The 21,186-nt window shown below is 36.6% G+C and overlaps 1 protein-coding gene across 4 annotated transcripts in view; it reads right to left on the bottom strand.

Annotated features, from left to right (window-relative positions):
- Positions 1 to 8,944, bottom strand: part of G2E3 (G2/M-phase specific E3 ubiquitin protein ligase) — a 63,992-nt gene extending 55,048 nt beyond the window's left edge. For all 4 annotated transcript variants that reach the window (XR_014810665.1, XR_014810664.1, XM_001927793.7 and 1 more), the window contains exon 1: positions 8,834 to 8,944. Coding sequence is in view for 1 of the 4 variants with exons in the window: in XM_001927793.7 (XP_001927828.4) it covers positions 8,834 to 8,919 (86 nt within the window). In the remaining 3 variants the exon portion in view is untranslated. The remainder of the gene's footprint in view (positions 1 to 8,833) is intronic.
- Positions 8,945 to 21,186: the final 12,242 nt, after the last annotated feature.

Below are 21,186 nucleotides of genomic sequence, written 5' to 3' on the forward strand. Positions count from 1 at the left end.
ACCATGAGGTTGCCGGTTTGATCCCTGGCCTTGCTCAGTGGGTTAAGGATCCAGCGTTGCTGTGAGCTGTGGTATAGGTCACAGACACGGCTCAGATCCCACGTTGCTGTGGCTCTGGTGTAGGCCAGCGGCTACAGCTCCGATTAGACCACTAGCCTGGGAACCTCCATATGCCACGAGAGCAGCCCAAGAAATGGCAAAAAGACAAAAAAATTAAAAAAAATAAAATAAAAAAGATTCCAGGAATTCCTGCTATGGTGTAAGTAGACTAAGAATCCAACTGCTATGGCTTGAGTCACTGTGGAGGTGTGGGGTCAATCCCTGGCCCAGCACACTGGGTTAAATGATCTGGCATTGTTGCAGCTGTGGTACAGGTCACAGCTGCAGTTCAGATTCAATCCCTGTCCTGGGAATTTTCATATGCCAAGGGTGTGGCCATTAAAAAAAAAAAATGACCACAAAACAATAATTTAACTTTGTAATTGAAGGAACTAGGAAAAGCACAAAGCGAAACCAAACCTAGTAGAAGAAAGGAATTCAGAAAATTGGAACGGAGTTAAATGTAAAGAACAGGAAAACAAGAGAGAATAAAATCAAAAGTTGATTCTTTAGCTAGACTAGCCACCTAAGCAAATCCGATGCTCTTTCATGATAAAAACACTCGTGGATCTAGAAATAGGAGGAAATTTCCTCAGCATGATAAAGAGCACCTAGGAAAATTCCACAGGTAGCATCAAACTCAATGGCAAAAAATTGAAAACTTTACCTACATAAGATTCAGAGCAAAGCAATAATGCCCACTCTTATCACATCTATTCAACATTGTACTAGAAGTTCTAGCCAGAGTAAGGCAAGAAAAGAAATAAAGCCATCAAAATTGAAAGCAAGAAGTACCTCTATTTGCAGAAGACACGATCTTACAGGTAGAAAATCTTAATAAATTCATAAAACACTGTTGGATCTAATAAATTCAGCAAAGTGGCAGGATGCATGTCAAACAAAAAAATCAGCTAAATTTCTATACAATAGCAAAGAACAATCTATAAAGGAAATTAAGAAATCTATTACATTTGTAATACCATCAAAAAGAATGAATTTAGGAATAGACGTAACAAAGAGGCACAAGATTTGTACACTGAAAACCACAAGGTATAACAAAAAGAAAATAAAGAACCCAAAGAAATGGAAAGAACTCTGTTCATGATTGAAATACTAATATTGTTTAGATGGCAATTCTCCCCAAAGCAATTTACGGATTCCATGCCATCCCTATCAAAATCCAATGGTTGTTTTTACAGACATGGAAAATCTGATTCTAAAACTCACACAAATTACAAGGGACTTTGAATTGACAAAACAATGTGAAAAAGAAAAAGGTAAGTAATTCTTACTTTCCAACTTGAAAACTTACTACCAAACTAAAGTGATACCGGCATAAGGATAAACATAGAAACAGGAAAGGAGCAGAGTCAAGAAATAAACTCATACATCTATGATTAGCTTTCAACAAGGTTATCAAGGAGTTCCTGTTGTGGCTCAGTGGTTAACGTATCCGACTAGGGACCATGAGGTTGCAGGTTCCATCCCTGGCCTTGCTCAGTGGGTTAAGGATCTGGCGTTGCCATGAGCTGTGGTGTAGGTTGCAGACGCAGCTCGGATCCCATGTTGCTGTGGCTCTGGCAAAGGCTGGCGGCTACAGCTCCAATTCGACCCCTAGCCTGGGAACCTCCATATGCCGTGGGAGCGGCCCAAGAAATAGCAAAAAGACAAAAAAAAAAAAAAAAAAAAAAAAAAGAACCATCTACGGAACTGTACATTGCAGGTAATCAATATGTATACAGGAAAGAAAGCAAAAATGGCACTATTAGAAGGAGTCAGGTGAAAGAACGCAAAATTCTTTAAGGCATTTCATTAGGTGAGACATTCTTGCTTCACCTGATAAAATGAACTGGACTGAAACTGAGTAACAATGATAAATGGCATGGTAAAAAGGTAGCAAGACAAGATACAAAACATTCCAGATCTGAGTTTCAACTCTGACATTAATTAGGGAGCATTTTAACATTTTTTGGAGATAAGAGAAAGGTATCTTAGTAACTTCACTGATTAACTGAAGAACATTTCACAAAATATGTTCTGTAGAATGCTATTTCTCAGATTGGTTATAATAAATAATCCCTAAAAGTGTTCCAAAGTCAAAGAGTTTGAGAAATACTATTTAAATAAGTTTTTAAAATGAACACATTACACTGCATTATGAACCTCCAAGAGGAGCATACAGTAAATTTACTTCTAGCCTTATTTGACCAAGGAAGAAACCTTGGTTTCTTTTTTTTTTTTGTCTTTTGTCCTTTTAGGGCTGTACCCACAGCAAATGGAAGTTCCCAGGCTAGGGGTCGAATTGGAGCTACAGCTGCCGGCCTATGCCACAGCCACAGCAATGCCAGATCTGAGCCGCGTCTGTGACCTACACCACAGCTCATGGCAACGCCAGATCCTTAACCCACTGAGCAAGGCCAGGGATGGAACCTGCAACCTCATGGTCCCTAGTCGGATACGTTAACCACTGAGCCACAACAGGAACTCCTTGATAACCTTGTTGAAAGTTAATCATAGATGTATGAGTTTATTTCTTGACTCTGCTCCTTTCCTGTTTCTATGTTTATCCTTATGCCGGTATCACTTTAGTTTGGTAGTAAGTTTTCAAGTTGGAAAGTAAGAATTACTTACCTTTTTCTTTTTCACATTGTTTTGTCAATTCAAAGTCCCTTGTAATTTGTGTGAGTTTTAGAATCAGATTTTCCACGTCTGTGACCTACACCACAGCTCACAGCAACACCACATCCTCCTTAATCCCACGGCTTGGATCCCACGTTGCTGTGGCTGTGGCGTGGGCCAGCGCTACAGCTCCAATTAGACCCCTAGCCTGGGAACCTCCATATCTCATGGGTTAAGCCCTAGAAAGGATAAAACAAAACAAAACAAAAAACAAGGTTATCAAAAACTGTTCAATGGTGAAAGAACAGTCTCCTTGACAAATGGTGCTGGGACAACCGGGTAGCCAACTACAAAGGAATGAAGTTGATCTCTACCTTACACTATTTTTAAAAATTAGCTCAAAATGGATTCAAGACTTAGTATGTAAGACCAAAACTATAAAATCTTAGAAAAAAATTAAGATTATGTAAACCTTCATTCATGTCCTTGGATTTGGCAATGGTTTCTTATACATGACACCAAAGTCGAAGGCAGGCAGGAAGGAAGGTGGGGGGGAAGGGAGAAGAAGAAGAGAAAGGAAGAAAGAAAGAGAAAGAAACAAAGAAAAAAAAAATAGATTGGACTACAATCTAGAGCGTGAAACCACATCCCCCAAATGGAAAAAAATATTTGGAATTCATACACCTGATAAGGATTTAACATCCAGAATATATAAGAAACTCTTACGACTTAACAAAAGGACAAATAGCCTGACTTAAAAACAGGGAAAGATCTGAATAGATATTTCTCAAAGAAAAATTTAAATGATCAACAAGCACGTAAAAAAACACTCAACAGCATTACTTATTAGAGACAAGCAAATGAAAACTACATAGATACCACTTAATGCCCACTAAAGTGACCATAATAAAAAAAATAAAAAATAAAAAGGAAAACAAGTAATGGCAAGGATATGGGGAAACTGGAACCCTCTTACATTTCTAACGGGATTGTTAAATGGTACAGCTACTGTGGACCAACAGTTTGGCAGTTGCTTAATACATCACAGAACTACCATATCACCCAGCAATCACACTAGGAATAGACATCTCCTGCTTTTCAAAAGTTCCGTTTACGCCACTTCACTTTTACAAAAGACCTACATGAATACCTGTTTGAAAGCCAATCTGAAAAGGCTACACACTGTATAATTCCAATTATATTGTATTCTGGAAAAGGCAAAACTACACAGACAGTAAAAAGATCAGTGATTACGAAGAGCAGAAGAGGAATGAATAGGTAGAACACAAAAGGACTTTTAGTACAGTGAAAATACTGTGTATAATACCATAATAATATATACAAGTCCAAACCCATAGAATGTACAACACCAAGAGTGAATTATAATTTTTTTTTTTTATCTTTTTAGGATATATGGAAGTTTCCAGGCTAGAGGTCAAACTGGAGCTCTAGCCGCCAGCCTAAGCCACAGTGACAGCAACGCCAGATCCCAGCTACAGGGCAATGCCGGATCCTTAAACCACTAAGCAAGGCAAGTGATCGAACGTGCATCCTCATGGATACTAGTCAGATTCATTTCCACTGTGCCACAACAGGAACTCCGAATTATAATTTAAACTATATATTTGAGTGATTAACATGTGTCAATGTAAATTCATCATTATAACAAATGTACCACTCTAGTGGTGCGGGGAAGGTGGGAGAAGATGATAATGGACGAGGCTATGTTGTGGAGGTGGGGGTACAAGGGATATCCTATTATCTGCTCTAAAAATATATAAAGTCTTGTTTAAAAAGAAAAAGCAGTAGTTATAAGTTTATATTGACTTTATAACTAATTCTCTAAAAAAAGGTTTTCCCTCCTTCCCTCTAAATACATCCGCTCCCTGTTCATGTTTCTTCATCATTGCATTGTCATCTCAGCACATAGAGACATTTCCAGCTTGGTTCCCAATAGTCTCTTGTATTCCAACTCCAAAATTCAAGAAGAAATAATGTGAATGGTTAGTCAGCATCAGATCTTCAGCTCTGACTCAAATATGTGGTACAACTTTGTCTGGAGAAGGTTTGTGTAATGAGAGCATATTAGGATCATACACTCCTTAGCCCAGGCCCTTACCCCACTGGTCCTTAGAATGATGATGCCTACAACGGTGACAGGTTGTAGGCAAGGAAGTCAGGTAAGTCTTAACTGATCAAACTCAAAAGGAAAGGCATAAAAAACTATTGATTACATCTTCAAACATTCCACAGCCTGTTCAAGTAGTCACACCAGAATTACACTCATGGGGAGTTCCCTTCATGGACGAGAGGGTTACAAGCCTGATGAGTATCCATGAGGACGCAGGTCTGATCCCTGGCCTCACTCAGAGGGTTAAGGATCCCATGTTGCTGTGAGCTGTGGTGCAGGTTGCAGATGCAGCTTGGATCCCACCCTGCTGTGGCTGTGGTGCAGGCCAACAGCTGCAGCTTGAATTCAATCCCTAGCCTGGGAATTTCCATATGCCACAAACGTGGCCCTAAAAAAAAACCACACACACGCACAAAAAAAGAATTACCCATATGACCCCTGACTTTCTAAAACTATGGCAGGAATTAATGGATACTACTTCAGTTTCCTAACTGTAGAAGTATTCTCATGGTCTAGATAAACCTGTTGTGTGACCATACATCTTATATGATCTGAGTAATGGGCAAAAATTGACATCAAACTTCTCTGTTACAGTAAGAGTAGTGAGCAAAAATATGGTGATAAATAAGATGCTTATATAATCTCAAATTATCTCCCACAAGGTATTCATTAATTGCAAAGCAAAACAAAAGAAAAAAAGAACTTTACTGTAGAGACACTTGGCAGACAACACCATACTCAAGTGATCAAATGAACTATTGACGAAATAGAACAAATGTAAGTCATGCCCACCCCATACAATGCATAAAGGACACAACATCACTGCTCTAGTATTCCTGCTCCTCCCACATTCCTGCTCCTCCCACCCCCAAGCACTGCCTGAATATAGTCCTGAGCAAATACAAGACAAACCCAAATTGAGACACATTGTATACAATAACTGGCCTGTACTCTTCAAAACTGTCAAGACCATTAAAAACAAACCCAAAAAAAGGCAAGAAAACACTTCCAAAGTACAACATGTGAACCAGACTGTTTTTCTTTAATTACAAAGTGCATTTTACCACAAAGTATATTTCTGGAAACAAAAAAAGTAGGGCAAGGCTGGCCTGGGGAAGGAGAAGGCAAGTATGATAAAACTGTAACACCTGGAGAAAATGACTGAAGGATATATGGGAAATTGTTAGCATTGTTTTTGTACCTTTTCTGTAAGTTTGAATTTATTTCAAAATAAAAAGTTTAAAAAAAAAAGGAAAGGCAAACTTTTCTGTTTTTAATTTCCCAATATTTTGTTAATTTAAAATTGAATCCATGTAGAAGTGTAAATCTTTTGGTGCCTCAGTTTCTTCACCTTAATATAAGGTAATAGTAATAAAATGTCTGCAAAGATTAAAGGAGAAATATGTATAAAGCATTTGTGAGTTCTGTGAATACTAGCAATAGTGCTCTTGATTATTTTCCCATGTGAAGGTCTTCTGATCCTACAATTTCAATACATATTTTTCCATGTTTGTGAAATTTGCAAACTATATTGATATCACTAAACTCTCTCTAAGCTACACAGAATTATATTCCATCATCTTAATTTTTAACATTTTCAGTGTATTAAAATTTGTTAAAATAACAATTTTAATAAATTTTAAATAAATTTAAATGTAAATAAAATTTAAAGTATTAAAACTGTTAAAATAACAAGCACTCGAACATACACTTTCAGAGTAAGGATACTTACTCCTCTCCATCTAGAATTGCAGATAAAAAGACAAAGAAGACAAGAGCTCTTAGTTTAGTGCCATTTGTTAACAACTGAAAAGCACTGAGGAAGCAGCACTCTGCTTGAGGAAGTCTGGAAAGGTTTCTGAAACCCACTGGGTAAAATTTTAAGAGGAAATACAAAAGGTCAATGGCTAGGTACACATAAATACAACAGAGAATAGATTTGGAGAATTATAGCAGTACGACACAACATCAGTAAAAGAATGCTGGAATACCATGAAGATGATTACTGAAAACAGTTTGGAACCAGATTGAGAAGAGCTTTGTGGAGAAAAAAGAAAAAGCTAAGAAATTTGAATTATATATGGTAGACAAAGGAAAGTCATCAGAGATTTTTATGGGGCAACACTTGGAAGAAGAAACTGCAGACAGAAGCAGAAGGCAATACAATCAGTATAAGGTATAAACTTTCTAATTAAATCTAATTTCTGACCCCAGTAAGAACATTTTAATTGTTGTTTGAGAACAAATTAGTGAACCCCCTTGGATTCAGTTTTCTTATCTGAAAATACCAGTACATATCACAGTGTCACTTGTGCAGATTAATGAAATAATGTATATAATACAGTTTGTACAATGCTTAATAACATAACAAGAGATACATGTTTCATCTACTAAGTGTCACACAGTATTCTAAGATTTTTAAATGTTTGATTCTCACAGCAATCCTACAAGATAGGCACTGTTATTATCCCCGCTATACTTAAGGGAATCACAGCACTAAAAGAAAGGTTAAAAAATGCTTGCTTAGGGTCACACAGCTACCAAGTGGTGAAGATGGAATTCAAACACAAGCAATACGAATCAGCACCTAACAAACCTTTCAAGGTAATAAGTACACAATAAAAATTGTAACTCACTGATTTAGGTAGAGCAAAAATGCAGGTAAGGAAAAGGAACAGATTAAAATGTAGACGCTAGTACTTTCAAATTATCATTTGCTTGTAGTTTACATGAAATAAGCAGAACAGCTATCTGCAAACCTCAGGAAAGTATAGGTAATGTCTTTGGTGCACTCTTAAACAAAATGTTTAAATTTCAACAATCATAAACAGTGAATATTGAAATCTATTTTTCCTGGCTAATAATGAAAAAGTTCATAGCAGATATGAGAGAGCAGGATTCTTACGTCCTACTTTTTAAGAGAAAGTTATACATTTATATGATAGGTTACCCTGCTGTTAATAATTTTAAACATAAAATATCTTATACTATAAAGCAACACAAAACTTCTGACAGTTCAGTTTTCAATAAGGCAAGATATAAAATTTCTATACATTTAAATGCTCACTACAGATATAGGGTAAACATTAAACTTTTTCAGAAGGCGCAACTTTGTTAGGAGGTTAGATAGAATTTGGTAATTGAGGTAGTTATCAAAAAAAATAAATAAAACAAAAACACTAAAAAACCAAAACAAAGAAAACCCGATGCTGGAAACAATAGTACTTTCGAAATGAATCCACAATAACCCAGTTGCCCAATGAATGAATGAGGTGAAAAGGCAGGTCTTATCCCTATTGTCAGCAAACTAAGATCCTTGTGAATCACCGCTGTTACTATAACCAATTTAAATGAGCAAGAGTCTCGGATTTTGCGGTACATGAAAAATGTCAACGGTGAAAGAAAAATATCCGAGTTTTGAATACAAAGGATACTCAGATTTCAGTTTAAATCCCCACCAGGCATTTCAAAGACTGTCAATTTCCTGCGGTCCAGAGTAATAAAGACTACTCTCAAGTATCCCTCTGGGGAGGAACTCGGAGCCACGAAGAGCATCCCTTCATTCTAAACCTGCCTCAACCTCCCATCTTTAATAAAGGAAGATTCTTTTGCTTAAGGTAACAGTTTCTCAATAACTGCTCTTGAAGCTTCAGCATTCTAGTCGAACTGAAGGAAATACTTAACTGCGATTACCACAGAGTCAGAGATTTAAAAAGGTTTAATCTCAGGGGCGGTCGGGCCTCGGTATCCCCAACAGTTAGAGTTGGCCTGTGCGCGCCACCACCGGGAGCGGGGGCCCAGAAGAGGGTCCCCGCGCCCTGACTTCCAAAACTTCCTACCTCCGGCCCCACCACCCGACACCCACCCCGTAAAGGCACTCCGAGGCCCCCACTAACTGTCCTGTCTCCCGACGCCCTGTTCCAGCCGACAGTTCGGTTTCTCTCCCTTGAATACTCCGTTTCTTCCCGTTACCCATCCACTCACCGAGGCGCGCTGGGCAGAAGTTCCAGAGCGGCCGTGTCACCTTTCTCTTCTCGCGCTGCGCCACAGGCCATCCGAGAACACCCCATCCAACGGCCCGCACAATTCAAATTCGTCCACTTCCGCCCGCAACCCGGAAGGAGAGTTCAGCCACGCCCCCCAAAAGGCGGGGCCCGCGGCGACCCGGAGGTTGGGGTGGGTCCTGGTGTGGCCACGCTCTTATTCCGCGCGGTTTCTTCTTGGTTCTGTAGTAGTCGCTACAGTCTTTTTTTTTTTTTTTTTTTTTTTTGTCGCTTTCCCTACATAGGTCACAGAGAAGTGCGGGCGGGTATGGTGTTTGTGTCGGGTGGATCAGGAGAGGCTCCTCTTCTGAAATGAATTGAGACGTGCTGAATTTTCATCCTTTCAAGGCGAGGAAAAAATAAAAGCGCTAACCGAGCCAGGACGTTTTTATCCCTCCTCTCGCGTAACACCAGCTACAGCCAGAAGGAAAAAAAAAACCTTCTACGTACTTAGTCCAAGGTTTTCCTGGGTCTCCTCAGACCTTTCACTGCACAGTAGGGACTTTTAACCTGATTCCCTCCCTGTTTGAGGAAGGCAAAAAGCCAAGTGCACCAGTCACCTTTATTCTAACAACAATTAAAAATGAGTGGTGGGAAAAGTTCCTGATCCCAAATAATGTTTTTATAATTATTTTTATTTTTTCCATTATAACTGGTATACAATGTCCTGTCAATTTTCTACCGTCCAGCAAGGTGACTCAGTTACACGTGCATGTATACATTCTTTTTTCTCACATTATCATGCTCCATCATAAGTGACTAGATAATAGTTTCCAGTGCCATACAGCAGGATCTCATTGCTTATCCATTCCAAAGGCAATAGTTTGCATCTATTAACCCCAAATTCCCAGTCCATCCCACTCCCTCGCCCTCCCCCTTGGCAACCACAAGTCTCTTCTCCATTTGCATGATTTTCTTTTCTGCAGAAAGTTTCATTTGTGCCATATATTAGATTCCAGATATAAGTGGTATCATATGGTACCAAATAATACTTTTGAGGATAAGTGTTAGCAACGTTCCCCCCCACCTCATAGACCATTTTATAAGATCGCTATGTAGCTGTCCTGTCAGATTCTTGGGACAAGTGTTGGACCACATATAATATGTCCTTGATCCAAAAAGTCTCAAGAAAGAAAAGGAAGAACTGAACTTGTTCTTAGGGGGGAAAAAAAGAAGGAAACTAAACATCTCTGAACTTGGTTGTTGCTACCAGATCATCTTCACATTACTAATAGCATTGCTTTACCTAAACTGATCAGTTCAAACTGAACCAAGTTGTGACAGAACACCTTCAGCCTTCATCAAAATTGTGATTTGAAAGATTTACTAATTTCTAGAAATTTATTTTATAGATAATCTGACATAAGAGAGTGTAAAACTATTAAGTGATGTACTGTTTTAACAGTGGGAAATAGGAAATAACCTAAGTATCTACCAATAAGGAAGTGATTTAAAAAGTTATGATACTTTAGTATCTGATACACTGACACCTATTAGGCACTAAGAACAGTGATGTACATCAGCAGGTACTCAAATGAAATAAAGAAAAATATCTTCTTCAGAACTATATACAGCATCCTTTTAAAGTATGTATGGCATACAAAGTTTCTGTATGGATACATACATAAACTGTAAAAAGTTAACCTGTGGAATTCACATTGGTGAATGGGAATGGGAAGAAACTTTTTAACCTTTTGCTTTACAACCAGTTGAATTTTTAAAATAATAAGCATGTTTAGAGTTCCCTTGTGGGGCAATGTGTTAAGGATCCAGCACTGTCACTGCAGTGGCTTGGGTTGCTTCTGTGGTGAGTATTTAATCCCTGGCCAGGAAACTTCCACTTGCCCTGGGTGCAGCCCAAAACAAACGAAAAAGCATATTTTACTTGTGTAATTGCAATTGTTTTTAAAAGAAAATTGTTATAAATTGAGTGTATTCTAGATATGGGCTCAGGTTTAATAAATGTATAATGTTTGAACAGTCTGTGTCCATTCATTCACTCTCCAATCCATTTAGCAGTTATATAGTAATGATCTGACCACACATTTTGTCACTCATAATATGCTGTATTTTTAATGTTTGATGTTTCTAATATTGCCCCATTAAATAGACTGCTCCTTAAAGTTCCTTGAAGGTAGAAATGTTGTCATATATTATGTCTTTCATAATTCTTGGCACAATCCCACCATTATGTTTCATCCTTCATAGGAATTAAATTTCTCAAATTAATCTGCAAGCAAAAGTTAAAGTTACCCAAGTTGCCCTTGAAAAACTCCCAAAACAATCATAAATTGTATTTACTTTTATATATAAAACCTTTATTTATATAAAATATATATGACTATATATTCAAGTTGTTCGTTCGCTGTTGATGTTTTAATGTTTGTCCTCCGAGGGCTTTTTTAGTCAGTCCTTCTTTAGGCTCCTTAATGAATTCTTCAATTTTTTCCACCAAAATGTTGACAAAGTTATCATCACCTAGCAGCCCTACCATCAATCAGTCCAATGAGATTAATTTTTCAGCAGTGGAGAGCCCTTTAAAGTCACTGATGTATTTTTCTCATAGGATAGTCAGGCTTCATGTATAAATTGCCTACAGCTAGTGCTTATTGAATCTACTATCAAGTTATTTCCATATTTTTTTTAATTTGCTTTTTAAGGCTACACCCATGGCATATGGAAGTTCCCAGGCTAGGGATGGAATTGGAGCTGTAGCTGCTGGCCTATATCACAGCCACAGCAACTCGGGATCTGAGCTGCATCTGCTACCTACACTACAGCTCTGGACAGGCCAGATCCTTAATCCACTGAGCGAGGCCAGGGATCAAACCCAAGTACTCATGGATCCTGATTGGGTTTGTTACCACGGAGCCATGACTAGAACTCCTATTTAACTCCTATTTGCATATTTAAATTGTTATTCCTCCCCGCCCCCTCAGTGAGAATAGGTGAATTTGAATACAATTGGTATTCAAATAATGCTATAGCATTTCATGAACAAAGAAGATCTGCAATAAATACTCACTCACCGACTATATTAAAAAGCCTGAGTAGATCCGGATTTAAGAACTTTATTTAAAGAAAATCTTCATTATAGGACATATTAAAATCTAACAAATCCAGCCATTAGGTTGGATATTCTGATAGCTTAATAATTTTTTAACTGACTGAAATATATTGATGCAAATATTCCACTTAATAAAACCTGCAAAAACAGAAAAAAAAGGACAAAGACTTTTATTTTGTTTCTGATAACCCCTCAGTAACCTGAACTACACGAGAACTGAATTCATAGAAAATTTGAATCATAGCTATTTTAACTTTCTCTAGTCTCTGCCTTCCTCCTCCTATTCACCCCTTAGGCAGAAGAAAATGAAACAAAAACACTCTTGGAACAATGGTCATTGGTTCACACACAAGAGCCAATACAAAATGCTTTGGCAGAACGGCTCCTAGATCCTACTTGAAAAGTCCTTATCACAAACAACGTGAGTTACGATAACAATAAAATGCCTAAAAATAAATTTTAAAGGCAAGTATGGGACCTGATATTATAAAAATTATAATTGGAGAACATAAGTAATTTGAATACTTGTAAATGGAAAATGAATATTTAAGAATCGTTAAGACATTTTTAAAAAGATTGGCAAAGGCTGAGAATAGATAATTTGCATTACTAGATAGAAAAACCTAGCTACAAAACTACTATGATCAAAGAATGATAGTGAAAAAATTTTGAAATATAGAGAAAATCCAGAAAAATTCAGTTATGCATTAAATATTGATTTAAAGGTGGCATTTCAGGTTAGTGGGAAAAGAATGTTTTCATTCATAAATCAACAGCAAATGTCAATAACTGGCCATGTGTATGGAACATACAGGCTACCATGGGATTCAGTTCCCCAAATTCAATTTCACCAACTTCTAACAAACATTTGAAACCGTGAAATAGAAGTAATTATCTTTTGGCCAACTAACTATATCTTAACTATTCCTATTCTCTCCACAATCTTGTCACTGCTTCCATATTCACCTCAGACTTTTTTTGCACTCCCTCCTTTAATGATTTTTTTTTACCCTCTCTAGTCTCATTCATTTTGCCTATTCCTTAAGCTTTCTTCTATAATTTTGAGCAATATTTGAATACTTTGAAATGTATTTAATATCTATAATTATGGCATTAATGCTTCAGAGGTTTCATCCCATGCTTACAAAACAAAGTAGTCCAATTAATTGATCACCCCTTGTGTATAATCATAATGAGAAAAATGTACAAACTGAAAACTGACCACTATTAGTGTATGGCTCCATGGTCAAGATGTATTTGTGAAGCATCTACTATGCAACAAGCAGTGCTAATAAATAAACTCTAAATGGGGAGGTCCCCTCATGGCTCAGTGGTTAACGAATATGACTAGGAACCATGAGGTTGCAGGTTCGATCCCTGGCCTGGCTCAGTTGGTTAAGGATCCAGTGTTGCCACGAGCTGTGGTGTAGGTCGCAGATGTGGCCTGGATCCTGTGTTGCTGTGGCTATGGCATAGGCCAGCAGCTGTAGCTCCAATTTGACCCCTAGCCTGGGAACCTAAGCCATAGGTGCGGCCCCAAAAAGACCAAAAAAAAAAAAAAAAAAGATTTAAGAAAACTAGGTTGTTGTTTGCTGCCAAACAAAATTCTTTTTCTTAATGTTTCAGTCACATGAATGTTTTGATCTAAATTTTTAATCTTACTCTGGTTCAGTGACTTTTAAGTCAAACATACCACCTCCTGGTTGTTCTGATAATAAGTATATTTATTAACAGCAGTTATTTGGAATGATACCATTCTTGCTGGATAACTGCATGATTTTTAACAAGAAGGGCTCAAAGATTGCTTGTAGCTAATACGAAACACAGTGTTTCAATATAAGTCTACAGTATAATGTTTATATTATCTTTCCTCCTCTCCAGGTTGGTGTTTCAAATAAATGATTTCCTGGATTTCTTTTCTTAATTGCTGTCCTTTGGCCTGAAGTGTTTTCATGGAAATCAGAGCCTCTTTCCAGTTAAGAGTAACTCTGAGTGCAAGCGTTCACATTGGTAATGCCTCTCAGAATAAATCAAGTCATGAACAATATGTTTGAACTGAATCTTAAAAAGTTCTTGGATACAATTGCTGGCAATCAAAACTGTTTTCAGTTTATTTTGTGGACTTTGATTTTTTTTAATCCCTCCCAGAATACTCCAGGAAAATGACTTCTCAAGTTGATAAAGCAATTCAGTTGTAATGACACTGATTCTTACCTGCATGTCTTGAGGAGGTGGAAGAAAACAAAATTCTCACAAAGGTCCAGGGCACAGAATTACCATTTAGGAGCAGACACTTGCTTAAAGCTTTATGGCTGTTCTTCAGAGAAAATTTTTCAAGGGTACCAAGTAGTACAACGTTAAGAGCCTGGACTTTAGATGCAGACAGGCTAGGATTTAAATATTAGCACTATTAGGAGTTCTTTTGTGGTGCAGTGGGTTATGGATCCAGCATGTCATTGCAGTGGGTTGGGTCACTTCTGTGGCATAGATTCAATACATAGGGGGAAACTTCCACATGCCATGGGTGCAGGCAAAATATATATGTTAGCACTATTACCTACAAGCTAAGTATGAAGACGTCAATCCTCTGAGCACCACTAATGGTTTAAAAAAATGTAAATTGTAATAACTACCTCACAGGTTTATCGTGAACTTTAAATGAGAGGATGTTTTTAATGGTAATTGTGTCTTAGCCAAACCTACAGTCAACATCCCTTTCTTCTCCTCTTGGTGGCATGTGGCATTCCTTGTCCAGTCATTCTCAGCTAGTGGGCACTTTAGAGTCACCCAGGACTCTCCTCCAGAGTGGATCTTAGCCTCTCGTTCCTTTCTTCTTTCCTTCAGTGCCTACAATAAATTCGTCAGTGACTCAGTCTCTACCTTCCACCCTAGCAGCTAAGTTGAAAAAGTTAACCAGGTTAATATACAGAGCTAATAATAGATTAGCTTTAACAAGCTATATGTGCAGCTCAAATAGATATTGTGAATTTGGGGGAGTAGAGGTTATGTTTGCTATCTAACTCTTCTTTTTTTCACTAATTTCAGTTTGAAACTCTGGAATCTCAGAAGTAGCTTATTTTCATTGTACAGTAATAGATATTAAATTTCAATATGTGGACAGTGATTATAAATGGCAATCAAATTTCCTGTAAATGAATTAACTAATGAAAGGAAATTGGAAAAGAGAACTAAAATTCATTCAATATTTTTTGTATTCCAAACACTGTGCTAAAACTATCCAAAAGCTGATTTAGATTTACTTAAACCTGCCTAATATAATAGGTGATAAAACTGGGATTTAATTTGATTAATTTGCCCAAAGCCATAGTAAGCAGAATTGATGTTTTAACTCAAGCTCATCTGCATATAAAGCCTGTTTTTATTCATCACAATATTTTAATTCACACACCCCATGAGAAATATGAGGAGCTGTAAGAAACTTATCATTAATCTAAAACAATAATCTAATAGCACAGTTTGGGTTTTATGGAAAAATCTATAAAATTGTAGAATGTTGATTTGGTAAAGAACCTTAAATATAATCTACTTTTTAATTAATTACTTAATTTTTTCTTGAGGTTGATTTACAATGTTATATTAGTTTCAGGTATACAACATAGTGATTCAAAATTTTTATGGATTATACTCTATACATTACTATAAAATATTGGCTCTATTCCATGTGCCGTAAAATATACACTTCAGCTTGTTTATTTTATACATGGTATATATGGCTCTTAATCCTCTTTCCTTTCCTCAGTGGTAACCACTAGTTTGTTCTCTATATCTGTGAGTTTGTTTCTGTTTTTTTATAGTCATGTGTTTGTTTTATTGTCTAAATCCTAAGTGATAACTTAGAGTATTTGTTTTTCTTTGGCTGACTATTTTATTAAGCACAGTATCATCCAGATTCATCCATGATGTTGCAAATGACAAAACTTCATTCTTTTTAATAGCTGAGTAATATTCCATTATCTATATATAGTATATTATATACATATAATATAAAATAACATAATATGGAGTTCCTGTTGTGGCTCAGTGGTAACAAACCCAACTAGTATCCATGAAGATTCAGGTTCCATCCCTGGCCTTGCTCATTGGGTTAAAGATCTGGCATTGCTGTGGCTGTGGCTGTGGCTGGCAGCTGCAGTTCCAATTCAACTCCTAGTCTGGGAATCTTCATATGCCATGGGTGTGACCCTAAAAAGAAAAAAAACAAAAACAAAAAAACATAATGTTATCTATGTGAGACTTCAAGGACTCTTCAATGAGAGAACTCAAAGCCTCTAGCCAAGAATCACCAGACCCTTATCATCACCTCACCTGTCTCATTGTAATGCCACATCCCCACCTTCGAGCAACTTGGACTACTCCTCCCGCCCCCTTTTCTAGGTCCTTATAGGGACCTTGTATGTCCTCAACCAACCAGAAACCAACCAGGGTATCATAAGATCCCTCCTTCCCCAACCAATCAGCTGGTCAGCAGGTATATCATAAAACCTCTCCTCTCCCTATTTTTATAAAAACAGACATGACCATGTGTTCAATGTTGGCTCTCTCTGGTCATCAGGAAGTTGTTCTGCTGTGGTAGCAGTGTCTCTTACCTCAATAAACTCTTCTTTCTTTTCACCCCTCTGTGTCTGGAAAATTCTTTTTCTGACCTGTGTGCATGGACCATGACTATCTATGCATATATAGATACATATATATCTATTTATATACCACACCTTCTTTATCCATTCATCTGTTGATAGACACTTAGATTGCTTCTATATCCTACTATTGTAAATAACTCCTCTATGAACATTGGTGTGTATGTATCTTTTCAAATTAATGTTTTCATTTTTGCCAGATATATACCCGGGAATGGAATTGTAGGGTTTTTTTTTTTCTTTTTTTCTTTTTAAGGCCACACTTATGGCCCATGGAAGTTCTCAGGCTAGGGGTTGAATCAGAGCTGCTGCTGCTGGCCTACACCACAGCAACAGCCACACCAGATCCAAGCTGCATCTGTGACCTACACTGAAGCTGTACAGTAGGACCTCATTGCTTATCCACTCCAAATGCAATAGTCTATGTCTTTTGATTGGAATAGTTAGTCCATTTACAATTAATTGTTGATAGGTATGAACTTACTGCAATTTTAAAATTGTTTTGCAGTTCTTTTTGTTCCTTTATTCTTTTTTTCTCTTCCCTTGTGAATTTCTTTTGGGATACAGAAATATGTAATTTTATTTTTTTCATTTTTTAAAGTTGTTTGAAGTATAGTTGATTTACAATGTTGTGATAATTTCTGCAGTATAAAAAGTGATTCAGTTAAACATGTACACATATGCATTCTCTTTTAGATTATTTCCCTATATAGATTATCACAGAATACTGGGTAGGGTTTTCTGGGGCTACACAGCAGGTCCCCATTGGCCAATAATTCCATATATCTCAGTATGCAAATGCCAATCCCAAACCCTCAGTCTACTCCCTCCATTCCACTTTGGTAACATAAGTTTGTTTTCAAAGTGTGAGTCTGTTTCTGTTCTGCAAATAAGTTCATTTGTATCTTTTTTTAGATTCCATATATAAATGATATCATATGATGTTTGTCTTTCTCCCCTTGTGATTTGATGACCATCTTTAGTATTTTGTTTGGAATTCTTTCTCCTTTTTGTATTTGTATCTACTGTAGATGTTTTGTTTATGGGTACCATGAGGTTTATATATAGCAATCTATGTATAGATAGACGCTTTATTAATATTAGTACAGAGAAGATTTCAGTACTAGGTTAGAGTTTGAATTATATCAGCAATTCTTAAAATGTGGTCCACGAGGTCAAACCATTTACATAATAATACTAAGATTGCTTTTTTTCATGTGAATTCTTTCATAAGTGTACAGTGGAGTTTTCTGGAGGATACATGAGGTGTAATATTGTGACAGATTGAATACAGTAACTGCTATGAGGATCTAATTGTTTTAATTAATTCCTATATTAATGCATAAATATAAAATAATGTTATGCTTCTCACTAAATTATTTTTGTTTTGGAAAACAAAAATATTTACATTAACATGTAATGGGTTTATTATTATGATTAAATGAATTCAATACCCATTTAAAAATTTCTTGGATTTAATTTTTGATATGGTAAATACCATTAGATGTAAACCTCATGAACAAAAATTTTGTGTGCCCTAATTTTTAAAAGCATTAAGAAATTCAGAAAGTTTGAGAGCTACAGAGTTAGACAATATCTAAAGCATATTTTCTAGGCTTCTGATTTTGGGGGCCAACAAACATGCAGAAAAAGGTACAGCAAGTCTTTCCTAAATTTTGAGGGCCAACACTATTTTTCCAAGTGTTATTAGTTTCCTAGGGCTTCAGTTCACAAAGTACCATACACTGAGTGGCTTAGACAAGAGAAATTTAGTCTTGTCATCCTGGTAACTAGAAGTCTGAGATCAAGGTGTTAGCAGAGTTTGTTTCTTCTGAGGGGTGTGAGGAAGAATCTGTTCTATGACTCTATCCCTTTTTCTGGTGACTTGCTGGAAATCTTTGGTATTCCTTGGTTTGTGGAAGCATCTCTGCCTTCATCTTCAAATGGCATTCTCCCTTGTGCTTGTTTGTGCCCCAATTTCCCCTTTTTATAAGGACACTTGGTATATTGAATTTGGCCCCACTCAATGATCTCATTTTAATTTGATTACCTCTGTAAAGATTCTAGTTCCAAATGAAATCACATTCTGAGGTATGATGAGTTAGAATTCCAACACGTTTTTTGGGGGCGTACAATTCAACCTATAATACCAAGTAAGAACATTAAAAAGAAAATAAACTTTTTCCATCATTATCAGGAGCACATATTTTCCATAAAATACAGGGTATTTTACTACCAAAATATTGAAAAGAATTGATTAAGAAGACCATACTTTGTTATATTTATCTCTCAAGCAAAATTCAATAAGATGAAATCATATCATATAAGAGAATTAGGTTCTAAATTAAGCACAAAAAGATAAGATTAAACATAGTAAATGTTACTCTAAAAAATTTCCATTAATTCCAATGTACAGTAATATGAGTGTATAAATGACTAAGGTACATGTAATGAACTCCCTATTTGTTGGGTCTATTCTACACATCTACGCTAGTTCAGTGATGAACAAGCAAGGCAAGGCCTCTATTCTCACAGGGCATACATAATAGTGAAAAAGAAAGACTATAATCAAGCTTTTTAAAGGCTCATTCAAAATATTGCCAAACAGCTTGTTTTTAGGAGAAAAATTGAATTTACTCTTACCATGGTAAGGGAGAGCACAACCTTACTTGAGTCTTCATTCTATCTTCACATGGATAGAGCAAGAAGTTTTAGAGTTTGTGTTAAAGGAGGTTGTTCAATGAAAGTAAGAAGACTTGGTTACGATATGATAAGGATCATAATGTAACTACTTAATGTTAGTGGATAAAGCAAGGTGATGATTTTGAAGCAAGAGTTTCAAAGAGTTTCAAAATTTGGTGGGTTAACGGTTATTTGATATTATCTATTGAAAATTTAAAGAGTTTGATCTCATTTAGATGGATTTTTCTGGCAAGTTTCTGAAATAAAAATAAAGTCATTTGCAACATTTATCTTCTGGGCAAGAGATTTCCTGAAATTGTAAAATCAGGTTGAAGAAGATAGTGGAAAATTAAGTTATATTAGTGAAGACACATTAATGTAGATAATAAGCTGGATGCATGTAGATGGTTCCTCTTTTCATTATTTCCTAATGATCAGCTTTGATCATTTTCTGTCAAAGCTGAAGGAGACACTGTTCACATTTGGGGACATATTAATCCATACCTTCCACTCTATTTGAGGCATCATGCTTACAAATCAGGTTTCTATTGTGGTTTTGGTTTTTCAATCTCCATAAATATCTAAGTCCTCTGTTGTTTTTGTAACATTTTAGTATGATTATTTATTGAATCATTTGATGACACACTGGCTATGCAGCATCACTTAACACACTGGATACAAAACATGTGAACTCTACATCACAGATAAATGCGTGATCAGTGATCGAGGTCTACTTTTCACCAAAAATCAAAGGTGCCACAATTAAACCAAGACAATAGATTTCAACCCCAATGTGAAGATACTACAGATTTGCTTCCTTGATCATTTTAGTAATATAGAGCATGTAAGCACAACATTCTTCCCTTAAAACAGCACGCATTTCCCCTTGAGAGGCTGATATCCCATGTGTCTCTACTATAAAGCATGCCTGTCCAATTTTATGAATCTCTAGTTCAATAGCCCAGATGGCACTGTCTAACACTTATGCTATTCTCCAGCTCATAGCATGTAAAATCCTCCCAATTTTCTGGGCCTATTATAAGCATGTATTCAAGAGAATTGAGGAGAAAAGAAAGCAGTTTATAATTCCTCTTGAGTAGATAGGGTTTGGATCTCAAATTAAGCTCTAGTTTTTCTGCTCATTTAATTATGTTATCTAAAGGTTTATTTTTCTAAGAGGAGATATCAATGTCTAAAATGAACCCCAAGATGTCTGGCGTTATTTTACCAAGGTAAAATCTTTGCCCACTTTTTAGGTAAAAGCCAGTGAACTTTTGTACCACAAACTCTATACCAGTCATTGCGGGCCACTTGATGATCTGTTTTCTGCTAAAATAGCCACAGGAGTTGTCAAATAGTATGGTGACATTTTGGCATCACTCAGTGGTCTAGTGTTAGGCAATGCTAGTGGTAATACTGAGATGCTGAGATAGATCTAAAGCAAAAGGGCTGTAATGTCTTATTATTTGTAAAATCTGTACCTGTGAAACTGACTTAAAATATACACTATCTGCTCCCTAGTGCTCTTTGAAGCTCTTTTTCTGTAAATAATTGATTACAAAAGCTGACTTCTATGAAAGTACCCCACTTACTGTTTTCAGCAAAGATACAAAACTCCATTCCTATCAAAGGGATGATATGATGGGGAATTTTAAATTTATGTCTGTTTGGTCTATTATGCTATTTAGCATGTAAATAATGACTGAGTCCAGTTGCCCAGGAAACCAACTGATTCATTACAATAAACTCATGTCAAGGAAAGCCAAGCATTTCCTTGTATGCAATGTATACAAACCCAAGAGTCAGGAATACGATATGCTTTAGTCAATTCACAAGTAAATTGCAGCCAGGTGTTAGATTCACACCAAGCGACTAAAAACACAAAAACTA

The sequence above is a fragment of the Sus scrofa genome, chromosome 7 (genome assembly GCF_054392235.1).
Source record: "Sus scrofa isolate SSC_HxYL_T2T_F1_AM1 chromosome 7, Sscrofa_HxYL_maternal_Yorkshire_Landrace_v2.0, whole genome shotgun sequence".
Lineage (NCBI taxonomy): Eukaryota > Metazoa > Chordata > Mammalia > Artiodactyla > Suidae > Sus > Sus scrofa.